General features: G+C 37.4%; 1 protein-coding gene and 1 pseudogene across 1 annotated transcript; both read right to left on the reverse strand.

Moving 5' to 3' along the window:
• LOC125185508 (putative receptor-like protein kinase At2g21480) lies at nucleotides 1-9563 on the reverse strand (annotated as a pseudogene).
• Nucleotides 9564-10123: 560 nt separating this feature from the next.
• On the reverse strand, nucleotides 10124-13143 carry LOC125212942 (very-long-chain aldehyde decarbonylase CER1-like). The gene is made up of 10 exons (XM_048113257.2): nucleotides 13029-13143; nucleotides 12651-12874; nucleotides 12348-12580; nucleotides 12030-12249; nucleotides 11473-11845; nucleotides 11277-11384; nucleotides 10993-11193; nucleotides 10847-10933; nucleotides 10603-10776; nucleotides 10124-10466 (listed from the first exon to the last, which is right to left on the reverse strand). The coding sequence occupies exons 1-10, from the start codon at nucleotides 13086-13088 to the stop codon at nucleotides 10302-10304; spliced, it is 1845 nt and encodes a 614-aa protein (XP_047969214.1). The 5' UTR covers nucleotides 13089-13143; the 3' UTR covers nucleotides 10124-10301.
• Between the last annotated feature and the right edge of the window lie 6939 nt (nucleotides 13144-20082).

Here is a 20082-nt window from a genome sequence, read left to right on the forward strand (position 1 = left end):
CTAGCGGTCGTTAAGAGCTGCAAATTGCGCGAACATGGCAGTTCCCGAGTGCTCTTCGATTGCTTGAGCTTCTTCACCAGGAGCTCTACCCTCCTCAATTGTTGACTACTGCAGTCAGTGGCGCAGACTTAGGCACCATCGCACAAGCAGGAGCGTCTTCATCTGGTGTAGGGACAACAACGTGAGGCGAAGACGAGGTCGCTGCCGCGTCTCCGTGTTCCTGTAACCAAGACTCCTGCATCTGAAGCGAATACTCCAAATTCTAGAGCACATCGCCCATGGTGGGCCTATCCACCCAGTACTACGTCAAGCATTTCTCGGCAGCCTCGGCGAATTTGGCCTAAAGAGCGAGAGAAAAACAAAAGGTTGAAACATTGCCTCCAAAATGAGCACATATTCACGTGACAGGGAGAAGACAAATAACTAACACATCAACGTAAAATTTTACATATAAGAGCATGTTGTTCAATAACATACTCACAAGTCCTTGATTCCCTTTAGCTCAACGTTGCTCAAGTGAGAGCACGATGTGTAGCTAGTTTAGCCACGATCTTACGACCACCAAGAGTTGTACCATTTTTCAGCTCAACAGCACGATTGGCATCTTCAACAACAGCACAGTAATCAGATCATAAATCCAGTAAGTATATTAGTTATACCTTGTGCCAGTTCAGACAAATGATCACTCCAAAATCCAAAAACGACTTACAATTGAACACAGCCAAATCCTCGGTGTTCAGTTGACCCTAGCATACACAAAAAGTGCAATGAGAAGCATAAATGTAGAAGGAAAAAAGTGTTTAAGCTAACATAAACTATACAAGTATCAATTTAAAAAATAAAAATAAAAAACCCAGCTCGAGTAGCATACCCTTCTTCATAACCATAAAACATCATCATATTGGTCTGACATCATTGAAAGCTTCTTCCAATTAATGTCAAGACCATTAGAGACAAATATTAACAAATATGTGCGTATTTACACACATGTATAACAAATATTACAAGAAACAAACAAAAGAACACGAAATCAGTATGTGAGAAGTTACCTGAGCGTTGGTTAATGAAAACGACAAATTCGCAACGAAGATGGTTGATGGAGATTGTTGATTTCGCCTCCGCCTTTCTTACTCTTGTTTTTTCCTATCGCTAATTATACTTGTGGAAAAAAAATCTACGATATGAGGAAGAAGTAGGATAAAAAAGCACAGTTCGAAGTTGTCGGGTCACCGGCGGTTGAGGCGCCGATTTGTGGTGGCGACTGTTGAGTTCGTGTCGAGGATTTATGAAGGGTCTTTTCCAGTGCCTGATAATGTCTATGAAATGGTTAGTGGTGTTTTACGTATTTACCCTTAAATCAAATTTGAATTACCGTAGTTATCCTTGGCTTAACTTAATAGTTTTTTTTTTCTACACGTTTGCACCTTAACAAAAACTATATCACATTTAAACTACAAGTTTAAACTTAAAAAATTACATCATACTACTGAATTTAGTAACCCTAATATTCAACTAAAAATTTTAAAATTAATTACTTAGAAACTATATAAACCATATTCGGACCTATATAATTATTTTATAATAAGAAGAAAATAAAACCAAGGAAAATAAAAGTTGAACAAGAAGTGAAACAAATAATTTCACCCAAGTGATCTAAAACACTTTGTGAATCCAGTTGTTAAAGATTATGCATTTAATAGTAGCATCATCAATAGTAGTAAAATCCATCCATCAATCTCTCTAATCCCTCTATGATAATCCATGTAGATGTATATTACAAAAAAGATGATGGGAAAATGATGAATAAGAAGTTAGCTATGGTTGTATTCCCCACATAACAATATTGGTTTCATATTGTAACAATCAACAGCTTGCACGACCAAAATGGTATAGAATAGAGGATTTTCCCACTTACACACGGTATGTACTGTTAAAACCATAGTAGTAATAGATTTTATAAATTTTACAACGGAGGATCTCGTGACATCTAGCGGTCGTTAAGAGCTGCAAATTGCGCGAACATGGCAGTTCCCGAGTGCTCTTCGATTGCTTGAGCTTCTTCACCAGGAGCTCTACCCTCCTCAATTGTTGACTACTGCAGTCAGTGGCGCAGACTTAGGCACCATCGCACAAGCAGGAGCGTCTTCATCTGGTGTAGGGACAACAACGTGAGGCGAAGACGAGGTCGCTGCCGCATCTCCGTGTTCCTGCAACCAAGACTCCTACATCTTAAGCGAATACTCCAAATTCCATAGCACATCGCCCATGGTGGGCCTATCCACCCCGTACTCTGCCAAGCATTTCTCGGCAGCCTCGGCGAATTTGGCCTAAAGAGTGAGAGAAAAACAAAAGATTGAAACATTGCCTCCAAAATGAGCACATATTCACGTGACAATGAGAAGACAAATAACTAACACATCAACGTAAAATTTTACATATAAGAGCATGTTGTTCAATAACATACTCACAAGACCTTGATCCCTTTAGCTCGACTTTGCTCAAGTGGAGCACGATGTGTAGCTAGTTTAGCCACGATCTTACGACCACCAAGAGTTGTACCATTTTTCAGCTCAACATCACGATTGACATCTTCAACAACAACACAGTAATCAGATCATAAATCCAGTAAGTATATTAGTCATACCTTGTGCCAGTTCAGACAAATGATCACTCCAAAATCCAAAAACGACTTACAATTGAACACAGCCAAATCCTCGGTGTTCAGTTGACCCTAGCATACACAAAAAGTGCAATGAGAATCATTAATGTAGAAGGAAAAATTGTTTAAGCTAGCATAAACCATACAAGTATCAATTTAAAAAAATAAAAATAAAAAATACAGCTTGAGTAGCATACCCTTCTTCATAACCATAAAACATCATCGTATTGGTCCGACATCACTGAACGCTTCTTCCAACTAATGCCAAAACCATTAGAGACAAATATTAACAAATACTATGTGCATATTTATAACACATGTATAATAAATATTACGGGAAATAGACAAAGGAGCAAGAAATCAGTATGTGAGAAGCTACTGAGCGTTAGTTAGTGAAAACGGCAAATTCGCAACGAAAATTGTGCAAGGAGATTGCTGATTTTCGCCTCCGCCCTTATTACTCTTGTTTTTTCCCATCGCCTATTCTACTTGACAAAAACCGACGCTATGAGGAAGAAGTAGAAAAAAAAAGCGCAGTTCGAAGCTATTGGGTCGCCGGTGGTTGAGGCGCCGATTGGTGGTGGCGAGTTCTGTGATGAGGATTTGGGTAGGGTTTTTTCAGCGTCTGATACTGTCTATGAAATGATTAGTGGTGTTTTACATATTTACCCTTTAATCAAATATCATAGTTGTCCTTGGCTTAACCTAAACTTTGTTTAATTTCTGCACTTTTACACCTCAACAAAAACTATATTATTAGGGGTTGTTTGATTGGTATGATAGCCATAGATATAGCCTTCTATCTAGGTTCTATATAGTTTTTGTTTGGTCCGATAGAGTTATACGACGACCCGTGATAAACACCATGACCCGAAAATATTTATGATAGCTAACTGACATTCCTCTACAACACTAACTCTACATTCGGCTGTGATAAGTAGCTATGCTATGGATCCATATTGTGGTTTTAAGGCTCTCTTGTCTAAAACCCCTTCTCTCGCTCTTATCTCCTTCAATTTCATACTCAATTTGGGCGACACTAGCATCAACCGCGCCGTCAAAGTTCACAATATTCGTCGAGGAATTAGTCGGCGACGATTAAAGGTAATTCTCTACGATTGAATGTAATTCACTTCGTTTTCTGAATCAATTCTTCAATTGTAATGGATTCAAATCTTCAAATTGACGCAAAGTGTTGGAAACATCTGGGAAGCTCGACTCTTTTCGGAATAACGATTCTTCCTCGGTTATCCATGGCAGGTGAAGAAGCCGCTCGTAAGGTACACCAATTTGCAAGGCAAATTTTGGATTTGAGACTGTAATTCGACTACCACCATTGCTTCAGCCTGGGTTGATGTATTTTTTAAAATTGGTATCAATTTGCTTCAAAAACTCGCTTAAATTGCTTCAAAAACGCGCTTAATTTTGAGATTAATTCATGTATTTGTTCTATCATTTTGCGTCTACAACTTCTAATTGGTTCTAGGTTGTAAATGTCAGTGTTCTCCGAATCTGGACTTAGGAATTAGTTGTTCATTTATATGAAACTTAGCTATTGAGTTCACTTCTATTTACATTAGATTTGTGTTTCGGATGATCTTGTTGTTTATTGATGACCTTGTAATTTGTTTGTCTTGTGTCGGTTTTATGATATATTTGATAGTCAACTACTTGCATTGCGGCATTTTACAGCGAATCTTGTTGTTTTAATCAAAGTTAGACGATTAGAGGATGTTGAGTGCACCGCTATTCTCATATCGGTTTGTGTCTTTGCTTCTCTTTCTAGCTTTGATTGATATTTTTTCACCAGCAATATGTTAAAACGTGTGTAATACTTGTTCAGAGAGAACGTAGGGGTAATGAAATGACATCCTTGTTGCTTTTGTTGGAGGAGATAATACATAATCATCAAATTAACATGCTCCTCGTATCTTTAATGATCACACTTATTGGCTCGCAAACACACAAGTTCAAGTGCGTAGATAGAATTAACCAATCACATATTATAAATTCAATCCATACGCATGTAAGACATTTAGATAGGCTTGTGCGTTTGACAGACAGGTCATGCATGGATAATTTGAGGATGGATAGAAACACATTCAGTCGTCTATGTCGTATTCTCCATGATAGTGTGGGATTAATTTATCTGACCATGGAAGGATCTCGTGACATCTAGCGGCTGTTAAGAGCTACAAATTGCGCGAACATGGCAGTTCCCGAGTGCTCTTCGATGGCTTGAGCTTCTTCACCAGGAGCTCTACCCTCCTCAATTGTTGACTACTGCAGTCAGTGGCGCAGGCTCAGACACCACCGCACAAGCAGGAGCGTCTTCATTTGGTGTAGGAACAACAATGTGAGGCGAAGACGGGGTTGCTGCCACGTCACCATGTTCCTGCAACCAAGACTCCTACATCTGAAGCGAATACTCCAAATTCCAGAGCACATCGCCCATGGTGGGCCTATCCACCCCGTACTCCGCCTAGCATTTCTCAGCAGCCTCGGTGAATTTGGCCATAGACTCGGGGCTGATATGGTCCACCAATGTTGGATCTATGATCTTTTCGAGGAGGCCCTTCCTCTTTCACTGCATTTCCCATTCAGCTAGGTTCACCTGCTCCCTGGGCAATGCAGAGTTGATGGCGGGGGCGCATAGCGCCTCAAATAGCACGACCCCAAAAGAATATACATCTAATTTATCTGTAGGTTGTTATTTGCTGAAGTACTCAGTGTCGTGGTAGCCGAAGCTGCCTTGACGGCCGTGCTGACGTGAGTTTGCTCGGCTCCCGGGGCGTCCTTGGAGAGGCCAAAGTCGGCCATCTTGGCCACGAGGTTCTCATCCATGAGAATGTTTGTGGTCTTGACATCGAAATGAATGATGCCCTAAGATCCATCTGTGTAGAGATCATGTAGACCGTGAGCAGCGTCGATACATGCCTCGACCCTCTGTTTCCATGATAATGTGGGAAGATCCTTGCCATAGAGATGGTCTCTGAGAGGTCCGTTTGCCATGAATTCATACACCAGGATCATCTCAGCGTTCTCATCACAGTAGCCAATCAATGAGACGAGATGGCGATGCCTGAGCTTCGACAAAATCTGGATCTCTGTTTGGAACTCGTTGATCCTATGCTTCGACTGCGGATTGCCCCGCTTCACCGCCACTTTCACCCCGTTATTGATGGTTTCAAGATACACGTTTCCGAAGCCACCAACTCCGATGAATGCCAGTGGATTCCCAGTTGTTGGTAGCCTCCTGCAGCTCGACAAAAGAGAAATATCGGCCTAGACCCATGTTGGAAGAGAAAACCTGGCTTTTTCTCGAGCCTAAAGAAGTCGCCTGACAAAAAGCTCGCATCTCGCGCGTGAATGGGCAACAGCCAAGAAGAAAAGCTATTCTTCTCTTGCCAATCCTTAGGTCTCTTCTTCCACTTCACCGCCATTGTGCTTAATCCGCTGAACGCACCGAACATCATTGCGAACCCCACTACAGCAACCGTTCCGTTGACGCCGCCACTGAGCCTTTTAACATTGACGCCAAACTCTCCGTCCAAACTGCCTACGGAATTGTTCATCTTGAACACCTCAATGCCGTTGAGAAGGGCATTTTTGGTGACCACGTTTTGGCCCGTCGGCCCTAGTTGGACCGTCAATGGATCCATTTCTGTAACCATACTTGAGTTCAACATGAAGTCTGTGAAATAGGCTGCAGTCAGGCCGCCAGCCACCGTCGACAGATCGAGTCTGGTGATGGCGGGTTTCCCGTTCAGGTACACGTTGAAATAGAGCTCGTTTGCAGCGTTGCTCACAATATCTAGAAAGTGGAGGCTAATGAAATATTGGAATGAGTGGTCGACCTCCATTCTCCATGTAATGTTGAAACTGGAAACCTGCAAAAATAATGCAATCATTTAATTCATTTTTTCTTTTGCAATCTATTTGAAATTGTATATCCAAGCTTTTGCTTATAAGTTACACCATTCATACCTTAAAAATTATGCATATTCTATTTTAGTGAACATTTTACTTTTTGATAAGATTGGATGTATTATCTGTTAACAATACTTTAATCATTTTTTTTTACTTTTTATCTTACTTATTTACCAATTGTGCAGCCCGTTCAAAAGTTCATATTTTTAGGGAGTATAAAAACGTCACCTGAACATTGGCGTCCGCCATTTGGGTGGCAGTAGCATAAACCATTGGTGGTGCGATGAGTGGCGACTCGCCCTCGGGATAGGTTATCACGTTAGGTTTAACGGAAGCAGCCGATCCCATGAATTTGGGATCAAGGTATGGTTGGTCGGGCTCCCAATTTCGCCCTAGGGTATCATTTTGCGCCGTGATCAACGGGCCGCCAGAGTTAAGACAGTAAGCCGTCTGATACGCCACGTTCGCCAACCCGGAATAATCACCCTTAGGGAAAACGGCGGCGGCATTATTGCCAAGCATGAGATCCGGCGCGGACGTGAACTCGATGGCGCTGACGTAAGAAAGCTGCCCGAGTCGGGCGTGAAGGCAACCGAAAATCGCTCCGTCGTAACATTGACGAGAAACTCCCGCATGCTCCACGTGGCACTCGGGGGATTCTCGAAGCTCTGATCAACACGAGGTGCTCCGTCGTGACCTTGAATTTAGCGGTTTTGAGATCCTTCCCGATGTTGTTCTGGACCGGGGCGAAATGGAGCCGAATCCAGTGCCACCGGTTTGGTTCATGTGGAAAGTGTATGTCGCGACGCTCTCGAACACGCTGGCAGTGTTGTAGATCGCGAGGGCACAGTCGGGTCGGGCTGCAGCGCCGCCGTGGCAATTGGTTTGCTGGTGTAGGCTAGAAATTTAGCGGATTCGGGATCGCCGACGAAGACACGGTTGCCGGTGGCAGGGGTGGGGCTGCCGCAATCGAAGAGGTAGTTGTCCGGCGGCGTGAAGGCGCCAGAGTTGGTGGGGGCGTTGATCGTTGAGGAGACTATGACGGCTGGTAAGGATATTAATAGGAAGACCAAGAGGACAGCGGCGGGAGGCCGCCGTGGAGAGGTCTCTTGCCACAAAAGAGAAATGACTCAAGTAACTTGCAAGCGATTGCGTCCCTAATTTTACGGACATGAATAATTTTAAAGGACGGACTAAAATGAAAATAGTTTATATTCAAATCTTAAGAGTTGGGGAGTATTAGTTTATATTTGTAGTATTAAAATATTTTAGTTCAGGGTATTATTTAATATGAGTAGTTGTTAAGAGACTCAAATATTCAAGTGCCTTAAAATTGAATCATCCATCAAACCTCACAAATTCAGAATTTTATTTTATTTTGTGTTGAGAAAATGTTTAGGCGATCATCAAACATAGGCCGACAATATACACAGAAAAACGATGCACACAACCTTTTAACTTTGAAGTTAAAAACAAAGACTTGCTAAAATTTGAGTTTGAAAGCTTGTAATATTTGAAAAGCTGATAAATATATCTTTCTCTTTTTATACACGAAATCACTATTGAAGTTTACAAAAAAAATAGAGTGTTGTTACTCTGACCCTACAAGTATTAAAAGAGAGTGTGTGCATATTTTTGGTTGTTCAAAAATTGTAGGAGTAACTTTTTTGAATTTGAGGTGCATATATATGTTATGGTTTCGTTATCTATACAATATATAAAAAGGGAGTTTAGGGGTATTTAGGGAAATATCTTTTTAAAATAGATATTATTATTTAAATAAAAGTGTTTTTCTTTTTACCGAATTTTAGTACGTAAATATTACTAATATGCTATTGATACAGTTACTTGGTGGGTAATTATTTGAAGTTAGTGGGGAGTTATTTCAGAGTTAAATATTAATGTGTTATTGATACGGTTACTTGGTGGGTAATTATTTGAAGTGAGTGGGGAGTTATTTAAAGTTAATAGGGAGTTAATGGTTATTATCTATAGTAATTTCAGAGGTTGATGCCTGATCGAAAATTAATCATTGTGATGTTTTTTGCAACTTCCACTGCATAATGATTGTTTGTAATGAATTTGTTCATTTATTGCAGGTTTAAGAGGTTCGGGAATTCAGAAGTCTGTTATTTTTGGAGTTTTAGGTGTTGTTTTGCTGCAGGTACGCGTACAACTACAAGATTAAAAACATGTAGATGGTGATTTTGTGTGCCAGTCCCGACCACAGACGAATGTTTCTTGAATTCTCTTCTAAATGCTTGGTTTTAAAGAGGGTGACATAGCATCATATTCAAGCAACTTCTTGTAATTTGGCTAGGCTAAGTTTTCCATATCCCACACAACCACCAAATCAGTTCGTATCACCGTTAGTACTCTGGCGGCAACGCCGCCAAATACTGGCCCCCGTTCTGGGCCAGCTCCGACCAACACCAAATGCAGCAACATCCAGACAATGGTGGTTAAATGTTCATTTAGAGTATCACATCTTATGTTTTGTTTTACGGATGATCATTTTAATACATTATTGATTATTGATTTTGTTTCTTATTTTATTGTAGTTTTAGATGAGGCGGATGACTTTAAAAATCATGAGTAATTATCATTGTGTTTAATTCTTTATTGTGATAGAATTTTATCTTCATATTCCGTGATTTAATGTTTATACATATATTATGTTATTTAGTTCAAATTTATTATGCTTTAATGTTGATTTTGTATAGATGTTTGATTCTCATATAACTAAAATTGTTATTCATATTGTTCATTGTTAATATTGATTCTAATTTTATTTAATTAATTTAAAATTAAAATTAATATATTAAAAATATATTAATTGTGGATAGCACAAGTGTGATACTAGTTAGTTATTAGAGGCAGTGATCAATAAATAACTAAATTTTACTTGTACTTGAAATAGAAGGATGATATTAAAATACAGAGGTTATTTTTAGGTGATATTAATTATACCCATCGTGATATGAGCTAAATCGATTTTAATTGTTACTACGAATCACTTACGTGTTTAATTATCTGGGTATACTTTATAATTTAGTTATTTTTATCATGCATTGCTCAATGAGTCAATGATATTTTCATCATAATTAATGATTAGTTAAAGCACATTCAATGGCCTATAATCCACATACAACAAGTAGTCAGCCCACTTAATTAAGCAATATGACTAGCTGCTGCATTTAATTCGTTTCCATTTCCGATTACAATAGTCAGTTAATAAACAATTATTCATTCTCTGCGATTTGGATAAAAATCTCCCTTATTTTAGCCTCTCCTATCTATTTGTAAATAACAAACAAACCCCACTTTACTTAATTTGCAACCCATAATTGATCTTTATATGACAGAAAAAGCCAATCGACATTTCTATTCAAATAACAAGCCCTCGATCCTTTGAACCCCTTTCTTGGTTCATTAAAGTTGACTACACGTAATTTAAAATTTAATTTCATAGTATAGTTTATAACATTGATAAGTCAATAACTTTTTTAAATACCAGAAATCAAGATAAATGTATTACTAAAAGATACTACTCGTCTCCACACACACATAGATTAGCCACACATAAAATGGGTGTTTTGGGTACATATAATATTTATTACTACTACTTCTTATTCTATATATCGATATATATATATGGTCTACCAACCTCTTATATATAGAGACTATAGTCATAGATATGTGGTGGAATTATTTAGATGGAAATAGTTGTAGGGCGAAAGCCATGTTTGATAGCAGCCTCCCATATTTTGTCGATGTCGAAAATGGAGTTACCGCACTCGTGCACATCCCACCCTTCGACCACGTGCAGTATTCCGGCTACACGGGCAGCACTCATGACTCTTCTCGGCAGCCAATTCTACACCAAATTTCAAAAACAATAATTACCAAATGTTGACTAAAAGCTTATAGAAGCTTGTACATACACCGTGGTTTCTGATATCTCTTTATACTAACGTGAGATATTTGTTTGTTTCATTTGCCAACGTACTAACCTCACAGGAATGCAGGTTATGGACGGAGGGAGGGACGATCATGGAAGGCGTGTGGCAGTAGAAGGCGTCGTCGCGCGCCTTTTGTGGAGGGAAATGGGAGAAAGGAATGAAGAGAGTGCCCTTTGGTGCCTTGAGTTGTTCATCTTTGGATAATCCATCTCCAACTATCCATACCTACAATCATTCTCTAATACTCTCAATGTCTCTTCTCTCTTCACAAAAAACATTATGAAATACTTCTCACCTTCTGAGTGTAACTTTTGGAGATTTCAACTTCAGCCTCAGTTGTTGAAGATAGCTTAAGCTTCTCAGTTTCATAAAATGTTGCAACCTGAAACAAATTCAAATTCAATTTCTTGTATTGATTGATTTCAAGAGAGGGAGAGAGACCTGAATGCCGCGGTGGGACAAAGCGGATACAATAGCAAAAGCAAGCTTGGAGAGAGCTCCTCTGAATAGGACTTGAGTTGTTCCTTTGGGAATGTTGTTTAGGACAATGGCTACTGCTAGACTGCTTCCATCAACAACTTTAGTCTTCAGTTTAGGGTGTCTTTCAATAAAAAGTTGTCCACTTTTGTTCAGTTCCTCACTCTGATAATTCATCAAATCAATTAATATAACAGAATGAGTAATGGCAAATTAATTAGTGAAGATTGGTTGTTAAGAGGAGTTGCCTGATTGAGCAATCCTAAGGTTACAACTTTGCAACCTCGTACATCAGCTTCGAATATTGCTTCTTCGATCAAGCTATTGATAGCTTGTGTTTGCCATTTTAGGCCATACTAGATTTAAAGAGCAAACAGTGAATGAGGTGATGATCCATTTCAAATGGAGACATAGAAACGTGTGGGAAATGGTGTTTGTTACTACCTGCACACTGTATCGTGGCACGGTCCACGTCTGCAGCTTTCGTTTCCCTAACAGATTTGTCTCGGCAAGAAACGTGCTGCTGCCATAGATGAAGAAGCCGAGCGACGATACCGGCCACATCAGCCACGTGCTCCATCTCGAGTCATGAGGCCTCGAAGCAAACGACGCGAATCCCACCCGGAGATGGAAGATGGACTCGGGCGTGGTGAGGTGCGTCAGGTGGACCGCGTCAGGAGACTCCGGCCGCCTCCTCTCGAGGGCACTCGCGTGCAGGGCGTCAGACGACCTGTCGATAGTCCCGTGGATGCAGTCATACAGCGGCATGAATAGCGAGTAGTTGGTTCGGAACTGAGTGTGGTGGAGCGAGTGGTACCTAATAAGAATTCTCGTCATCATCTAATGATACATAACAAAAATCACATAGTAGACACGATTATCTCAAATTTACTCAAAATTGGAACCGGCCGTTAGGAATTCATGTCGTCATCTAATGATACATAACAAAAATAACATAATAACACGAAGAATATGATCTAGATTCGTAACAATTTACTTACGAGGGGGTATACATGAAGTATTTAAGGGGAGGGAACATAGAAAAGAGCCATGTAGGGATGAATTCAAAGTTGCAATGGCCCATGTTGTTCATGAAATCAATGTAGGTGATGTATCCGAACTGCGCCGACAGCGAGGCCGTCCCGGTAATCACCGTTCCGAGAAGCGGAATCGCAAAGAGCAAAAAATAAGCTATGTGCTCTGCAAACGGATGTATCACAGCTGCATCACACAAACGTTAGTCAATTTCAATTTCTTCCCAAAACGAACACATTAGTATTTAGTACGTGCTAATTAAATTAACCAATTTTTACGATTACATGTGATTGGCTCAGTAACCATAGAGGAATGGTGGTGGGAATGGTATCTCGAGTAGAGATAATGATGGTGCAGGGCTCTGTGGAGCCAGTAGTAGAGGTACTCGACCGGGCCGGCGTGGAGAAGCGCCGTTATAACGACGCCGTCAGTCCTCCACGCTGGCAAGGAAGAGGCGATTGGGAGAAAGGAGCTGAAAATGTAGAAGAGGAGTCCATTTAGCAGAATCTGATCATCCCTGTAACAAAATCAGTTAAATTAAATGTTTTTAAATTAAAAAAGGGGTAGAAATGGAATTTGAAATAAACCAGTTGCTTTCTCTGTCGACTTGTTCGAATTCAATGGCTCTGTCCACGATTTTGTTGCTGCCTTTGGCGTTTCTGTGGCGAGAGATGGAAATCCATATCTGGTTGTGGAGAGCTCTTGAGAGGAGAAATGGGAGAATGAGGAGATAAGTGTAGTCCAGCTCATTTTTTCCTTTTGTGGCAACATAGTAGAGGCTGTGCAGCACCCATGGAGCCAACACTATATACTAAAATAGGGAAGTTTCATTAAATATCATGAGACTGAAAAATTAAAAAAAGAAAAAATGGTGTTCATTGCAAGAACTGGAAAGTGTGAGATTTAAAACTAAAATGAAACATGTATGCAAAGAAGAATGAGTGGTGAGGAAGAGAATAGAATACCTTGAAGCTTCCAAGAGGCTTCCATGGCCAGTCAGTAAGGAGCCCTGGTTTTGTAGCCATTTTCTCTATGTTTTTTTTTTATCAGCATTCACCAGCACCTTATATAGGGAAAAAAATGCAACGCTGATATTAAATGCATATATGAGTAGTAGTAATATAAAAATAAAAAAAAGGGGAAATTACCAATAAACCACCAATAATGGCTAAATATTGGTCAGTTGTACACTTTTTATAACAGAGTTCAACAAAATTTCCAAACTTTGTAATTACGGTGGAATAATGTTTATAATATGGTAATTGTTGTAAACTTGATGATTTATAATTTCATTTTTTTAGAATCAGTTAGAATTTTACCATTATTCATTATTTATTTGTTAAATTATCCGTAGTGTAATTTGCAGGCTTAAATTGATCGTAAGGAATGAAGTATATGCATTTATTCAAAATATAAATGTACATAGTGAGAATTAAAATATAGGAGTACACTCATAATTAGAGTGTACTCCCGTGCAATTAATTTATGGTGGAATGAGGGATATACTATTATATACGTTCCTGAAAGAAATACGAATGGTTTACGGTGGAATGAAGGAATATATTGTACGTGTATGTTGCCATGGTAATGTTACAATACTAGGATTAATTCAGTTTCACGAATATAAGTATATTATATGTGTATATTGTATGCGTATATTGTTTATCTATTTCAACTTATTGATGGATACAAATGAGTATTTGGTTAAATTAAGTCCAATAATTCATTAATTTAGAAGGTATTATTTTTTTATTTTAGGGCATGTAGAGTCGAATTTGAAGGAAATTTATCACAATATTAATCGGTTATCATCATACATGGTTATTGGCTGTGTTGGTTTCATTTTTAAGTAAGCCTGATTTAATTTACCGAGGAATGATATACTTTATGTGAACATCACTTTCATATCATGCACGTTTAACTTTGTTCGTTTTGATTTATATACTTAGTTTGATTCTAATACATTAAATTGAAACTTTTAATATCACAAAATTCATAAAAATCATAACTTGAATTGTTATTTTAATAAAAATTATAGAGAAGAATAAGTGAAGCGAGCTTTGATTTTTATGAATTTTAAAAAAAATTAAAATTTTAATTACATTTTTAATGTATTAGTATCAAACTAATATAAAAATCAAAATAAACAATATTAAACGTGCGTCAAACGAGAGTGGTGCTCACATGAAGCACATTCTTTACTCTTAATTTACCAAAATATTTACCGATAATTTTATATTCTGAATCTCGTACCTTTATTTACTTTATGAAAGTATCTATCGACAAAAGCATATTTGTGAGGATTTATAACATTGTATATATTCACGCGTTATTATCATTAGTGTTAAAATAATAAATTAAAAGTGATAAAGAAAAGTTAAGAGCCATTTAAAATTGGAATTTAGGATCAAGTGCGTGCGCAATAATGACAAGCTTCTTTTCTTGCTTGCCAAATCAGAGCGACAATTATAGTAATAAAGACAAATTAGAAAATAAATCACGAATTCGGCATATTTTTAAAATAAAATCATAAATCACAAAATCTACAAATTTCACCAATTATTTCATCTGTAGACCTCGGTGGGATACATGAACAGTGGCCGATCCAGAATACGAATCGGAGGAGGCGGAACAATATACTACTCCCTACTAGCTTGGTTTATGACAGACATGGCTATTTTTTTAATTTTCAGACACACCGAAGGCAAAAGGAGAGGCGGACATAACAATTTTACGTTCGGATAAAGGAAAAATAGTCACATGAAGGGAGCGATTAAAGAGAAAATAGTCACACGGAAGGGGCGGTCGCCCCCTCCGCCCCCTAGATCTGCCACTGTGCGTGAATTAATGTTTATGTACATATAAGTGTGTACATATAACCCTCGACCGTGAAGGTGTTAAAATAAAAAAAAATGTGTGTTCATATGACATCGCGATATAGACGTCGTTCTGTCCACAATATAAGTCGATTGCCACATTTCTACGTATGTCATTGGAGAGGTAACATATATGATAATTGCGAAATTTGTAAAATTGATACTCCCTCCGTCCGCGAATAGGAGTACCAGTTCACTTTTACCATAAATGGTAATAGGTTCCCACCTTTCACTAACTTATTTCACACATATTTAATTTAAAACTAATATATATAAGCGAGACCCTTATTCCACTAACTTTTTTCCATCAACTTTTCTTATCATTTCTTAAAACCCGTGCTGCCGATAAACGAGACTCCTAATAGCGGACGAAGGAAGTAATTTATAATTTTTAAAAAGCAAGCGAAATGGTGTAAATATGCAATGCTCATGGCAAAATTGGTCTCTAGTGTATAAGCATAAATAAGAAACGGCTCTTAGGAAGTGAGCGTTAAAGCACCATATTATAGGAGATTTTAAGGGCACCCACAACACAGCCCAAAGTAGGCTGGGTCTCGTCCCAGGGGACGAGTCAGCGGCGAGCCGGCATTGCGGGTGTCCTGTCTCGCCGGTTGGCTCACGAGGGAGGGGAGGCTGGTGAGCCAGAGCCCCCTGGAACACCACGTGGCCCACTCAGCAGGCCCGCAACATTTTTCTGGTGTAACTCTTCTGCGGCTGTAGCTTCTTATCCACAAGCAGTTTAGGAATACATATTTCATCGTTTAAAATAAATTTTAATATTAGAATTTTAGTTATGTAATTTCCGTATTATTCAATAAAATTCTAAGTTTTAGTATTAAAATTATATACTATAAGTCGTCATCTTGGGAGTCAAACCGTTTTACGAATATTTAAACTCATGTGACATATTTAATAAAATTAATTTCTGTAGACCGTAGTAGACCAATTTTCAACCAAAGTTGGTACTCCTATTGAATGATTGAAGTAGTATACTGTATATATTTTGTCATCATCTTCATACTGAGATTTGAGATCTATTAAACACGATTATCACAATACGATTGAGTTTGTGACTTGAATGGAATATAAAATCCCATTTTAAACAGATTTAAGAATGATACATGTATACAGTATAAATTTTATTTCCTCCGTTCCATAGTAATAGAGTCATTTTGTCATTTTGGTACGTTCCATAATAATAGACATTTCCTCTTTTAGTAAAAGTCACATTTTTCCACACCTATTTTACTCTCTCTTACTTTTTTCTCTTTTCATCTCTCTATCTTTTCCATTTTCCACTTTATTCTCCTTTTTACTTAACTCAGGTCATCCGCATCCATGTCTCTTATCCGTTTTTTAACCGTCTCATCTTTTCACTATTCATGGGCCCCACTGTACTTTTCACCTATCTCTTAACTAAGAGACAACATGATAGGATAAACCTCTTATCGGGATGATCGGCGATCGATAAATATCTGTCGTGGGCGAGTGCCCGTCGAGCACGACGGTTGTCTCTCTATGGAGAAAAGAATGAACGATAATATTGATATTCTTATTGATTGAATGCTATGGAATACTCCACACATATTTATAATATGTGGGGATACAAGAATATCCTAAAACAAATCTAATAATATCTAATCAAATTTCATTTTTTATTTTTGTTTCCAACAAATTCAATTAATAAAAACAGACTTCTTTAAATAAAATAAAATTACAATGTAAAATCCTAAAAAAATAAAAAAACACATAATTAACATCTAAAAAAAATAAAAAAAGACATAATTTAGAATACCAGAAATTAAAAAAACAAAAAATTTAAATACTCCGCCGGCGAATCATCCCGACGATGGGATCATACGAGATGCTGACCCAAGCGTTGTACAGAGCCAACGTCTCCTTGCGGGTTGTATGGATGACGGCCTAGATCCTCCTCCTCCTCGCCCTCTTCCTCCTCGGCATCTACGTCGCAACTGGCGGAGCCTCCACCGCCTCATCCTCCTCCTATCGGAAGGTTTTCCGGAGTGCGTTCATCTGGAAAATTCTCCCTAATTTGGGATAATCCCTGCGTTTGCCCGTACCTCTGGGGGAGGGACGATAGTATGCATCCACATTAAAATGTGGTGTTTGATATGCCGTCGGCGTCGACGAGCCTTGGGTGCCCGGCGACGAACCGGAACTGGTAGCACCCAAAAACGTTGTACATGCCCCCCAGTTGCCAAACGCGTTCAAGTCGAACCCGCCAGAGTCGCCGGAGTTTCCGTCACCGAACATTTTTACAAAATTTGGAGAGGAAAGAGAGATGGTTTGAGAGAAGAATAGATGTGTGTTTGTGTGTAGAATGGAGAATGAAAGAGTAGAAAGAGGAGTATTTATAGAATAAAAAAATAAAAAAAATAAAAAATAAAACAAATTTTTTACCGCTCAACGGTAATATTACGGTTTAAAAAAATTTTAAATTTTTTTTTTCTGAAAATTGAATTTTTTTATAAAAAAATTATTTATGACATCATCGTGACGACACCCACTCGCGGGCCGGCGAGTGGGTGTCACGCCTAGCGCTAGCGTCTTCTTCTGCGCGAGACGCGCGACGAGCCCGGGACGAGATGGAATGTTGCATCGCCGTCTCGATGTTTTCTCGTCTCTCCGAGACGAGATAAAGACAGCATCGAGACGCGATGCGGATGGTCTCACCTAACACAATTTTTCTTAATCTTCGTGCCGAAAAAAAAACGGCTCCATTACTATGGAACGGAGATACGAGAGTGATAAGAGAAAAAGTACTAGCTAGTAGTACGTATGACGTGGTACGTACATGTCTATACAGGTCTGAGTCATATTATATATTGAGTAACAACCCACATAGATAAAATTATGTAGACTTAACAACTTAATTAGATAAATTTTAGATTTAAACACATTTATGTAACATGCTGTCCATTTAAACAGATTTATGTAACACTAAGTACGTAGTAGCAAACTTATATAGATAGATTTAAATAAATTTATATAACATTATATCCTCGTAAGTATTCTTTGTTTCCTTCTCATGTCTGTGCATTTGGCCTTTGGTCACTTGCTGTTTTGTTAGCTTTTAGTAGTGTTGAACTCTATACTTCACCACTCCTAAGTTGTTTAAAGTTTTTTTGGCTAATGAAAACAAAAAAACAGATGTATAAACTACGAGTATCATGCTATGGCGTGAGACGGGGATAGATAGCAAAATCAAAATTTAACAGGCTAATGTATATAAATTCTGGATACGAGACTAGTGTCTCATGAATATGAATCTTACTTTTATATACATTTTCATTTTGGACTAGCTAGTATGAGTTATAAAAATAAGACTTATATCCACTAGCATCTTCAAATTATATTTCTTCGCATTTTTTAAGTACATGCCAAAAAAAAAAAAAAAAGAGTAAGATCGCAGTTATGAAGCTATATATACAGTAGTACATATATAAGTACATTTAGATCGATCTAGGTTGTTAAGAATATTTTCATACCTAAATAATTACTACATATGATTAATAGGTACATCGTATTTAACATGTACATGTGAATCATTAATTTTGATTCACTTAAAATTTATAGTTTTAGTTAATTTAGATTATCTTCAGAAATTTGATATTTAGTACTCAAGAAATCTTTCATTATTTAGGTTTAAAAATGTGTAGAATTCTCTTAGTTTCTTACATAGGAGTACTTAGTATAAAGGATGTACGATAAGATCGAAAAAACTTCGTCCTACACCTAGTATTTTAAGTAAGTATTGTATTTACTTTTCTTAGTAAAGTGGTTAAAATTAAGGAAGAAAAGAAATGTATTATCAACAACAGCAACGGGTTCCCATCCAAAAAAAAGCAAAAGACAGAAAAATGGCATTAAAGAGAATAAATTACAATATAATACTATTAATTCAGGCTATTATTTAGTAATAATATTTTATCCGACCATTAAAAATATGAACCTTTTAAGTAAAGTAAAAGAGAGATAATAGGAAAAAAAATTGAAGTATTATTAGGAATAGACCAAAATAAAAATAGTTTATATTCTTAATCTTAAAAGATTGGGGAGTATTAGTTTATATTTATAGTATTAAAACATTTTAATTCAGGTATTATTTAGTATGAGTAGTTATTGAATATGAGTAGTTGTTAAGAGACTCAAATTTCAAGTGCTTTGAAACTGAATCATCCATCAAACCTCACAAAATATTATTTTATTTTGTGTTGAGAAAATGTTTAGGCGATCATCAAACATAGGCCGACAATATACACTGAAAAACGATGCACAACCTATTAACTTTGAAGTTAAAAACAGAGACTTACTAAAATTTGAGTATGAGAGCTTTTAATATTTGTAAAGCTGATATTATATCTTTCTTTTTATACACGAAATCACTATTGAAATTTACAAAAAATAGTGTTGTCACTCTGACCCTACAAGTATTAAAAGAGAGTAGATGTTGTGCTGAATTGTGCATATTTTTGGTTGTTCAAAAATTGTAGGAGTAACTTTTTTGAATTTGAGGTGCATATATATGTTATAAGAGGGCAGTGATCAATAAATAACAAAATTTTACTTATATTTAAAGGTAAAGGGATGGTATTAAATCACGGATGTCATTTTTAGATCATTTTAATTATACCATTTGTGTTATGAACTAAATCGATTTAATTGTTATCTACAAATCACTTATGTATTTAGAGGAGAGTGATCAATTGCTAACTCATCATTTAATTGCTAACTATAACCAATTTAAGGTCACATGATTTTAAAAAACGTGTGGTCTACAATTTGCCACGTGTAATTTTCGTTTTTATTAATTAAATCGAAAAAAATTAAAAAAAAAACGTCAGATTAGGGTTTTGGATGAAAATGTCAATATAGTGTTTCGAAAATATCAACACAATGCTTTGAGAATGTCAACACAAATTTAGGATTGACATTGTATATGCTTTATATTGACATATTATTTTAGCTATATTGACATTAGCTTGTGTACGAAAAATACGAAAATTCTAGATTTTTTTTTCAAATTTTGACGTTGGAACATATGCATGTAGTATATCGTTGGAATCCTTATAAAATTATCTTTAATTTGATATATGTTATATGAATTTAAAGTTTTGGGATT

This window comes from Salvia hispanica, chromosome 2 (assembly GCF_029641045.1).
Source record: "Salvia hispanica isolate PSC_SH4W2 chromosome 2, Shi_PSC_v1, whole genome shotgun sequence".
Lineage (NCBI taxonomy): Eukaryota > Viridiplantae > Streptophyta > Magnoliopsida > Lamiales > Lamiaceae > Salvia > Salvia hispanica.

Excerpts from the sequence above, each read along its gene's own strand:
- LOC125212942 (XM_048113257.2), bottom strand. The coding sequence starts at position 13,088 with ATGGCTACAAAACCAGGGCTCCTTACTGACTGGCCATGGAAGCCTCTT. Across the intron at positions 12,875-13,028 it reads AGCCTCTTGGAAGCTTCAAG|TATATAGTGTTGGCTCCATG; the intron begins GTATTCTATTCT and ends TCCCTATTTTAG. Across the intron at positions 11,194-11,276 it reads CCTTAGGATTGCTCAATCAG|AGTGAGGAACTGAACAAAAG; the intron begins GCAACTCCTCTT and ends ATGAATTATCAG.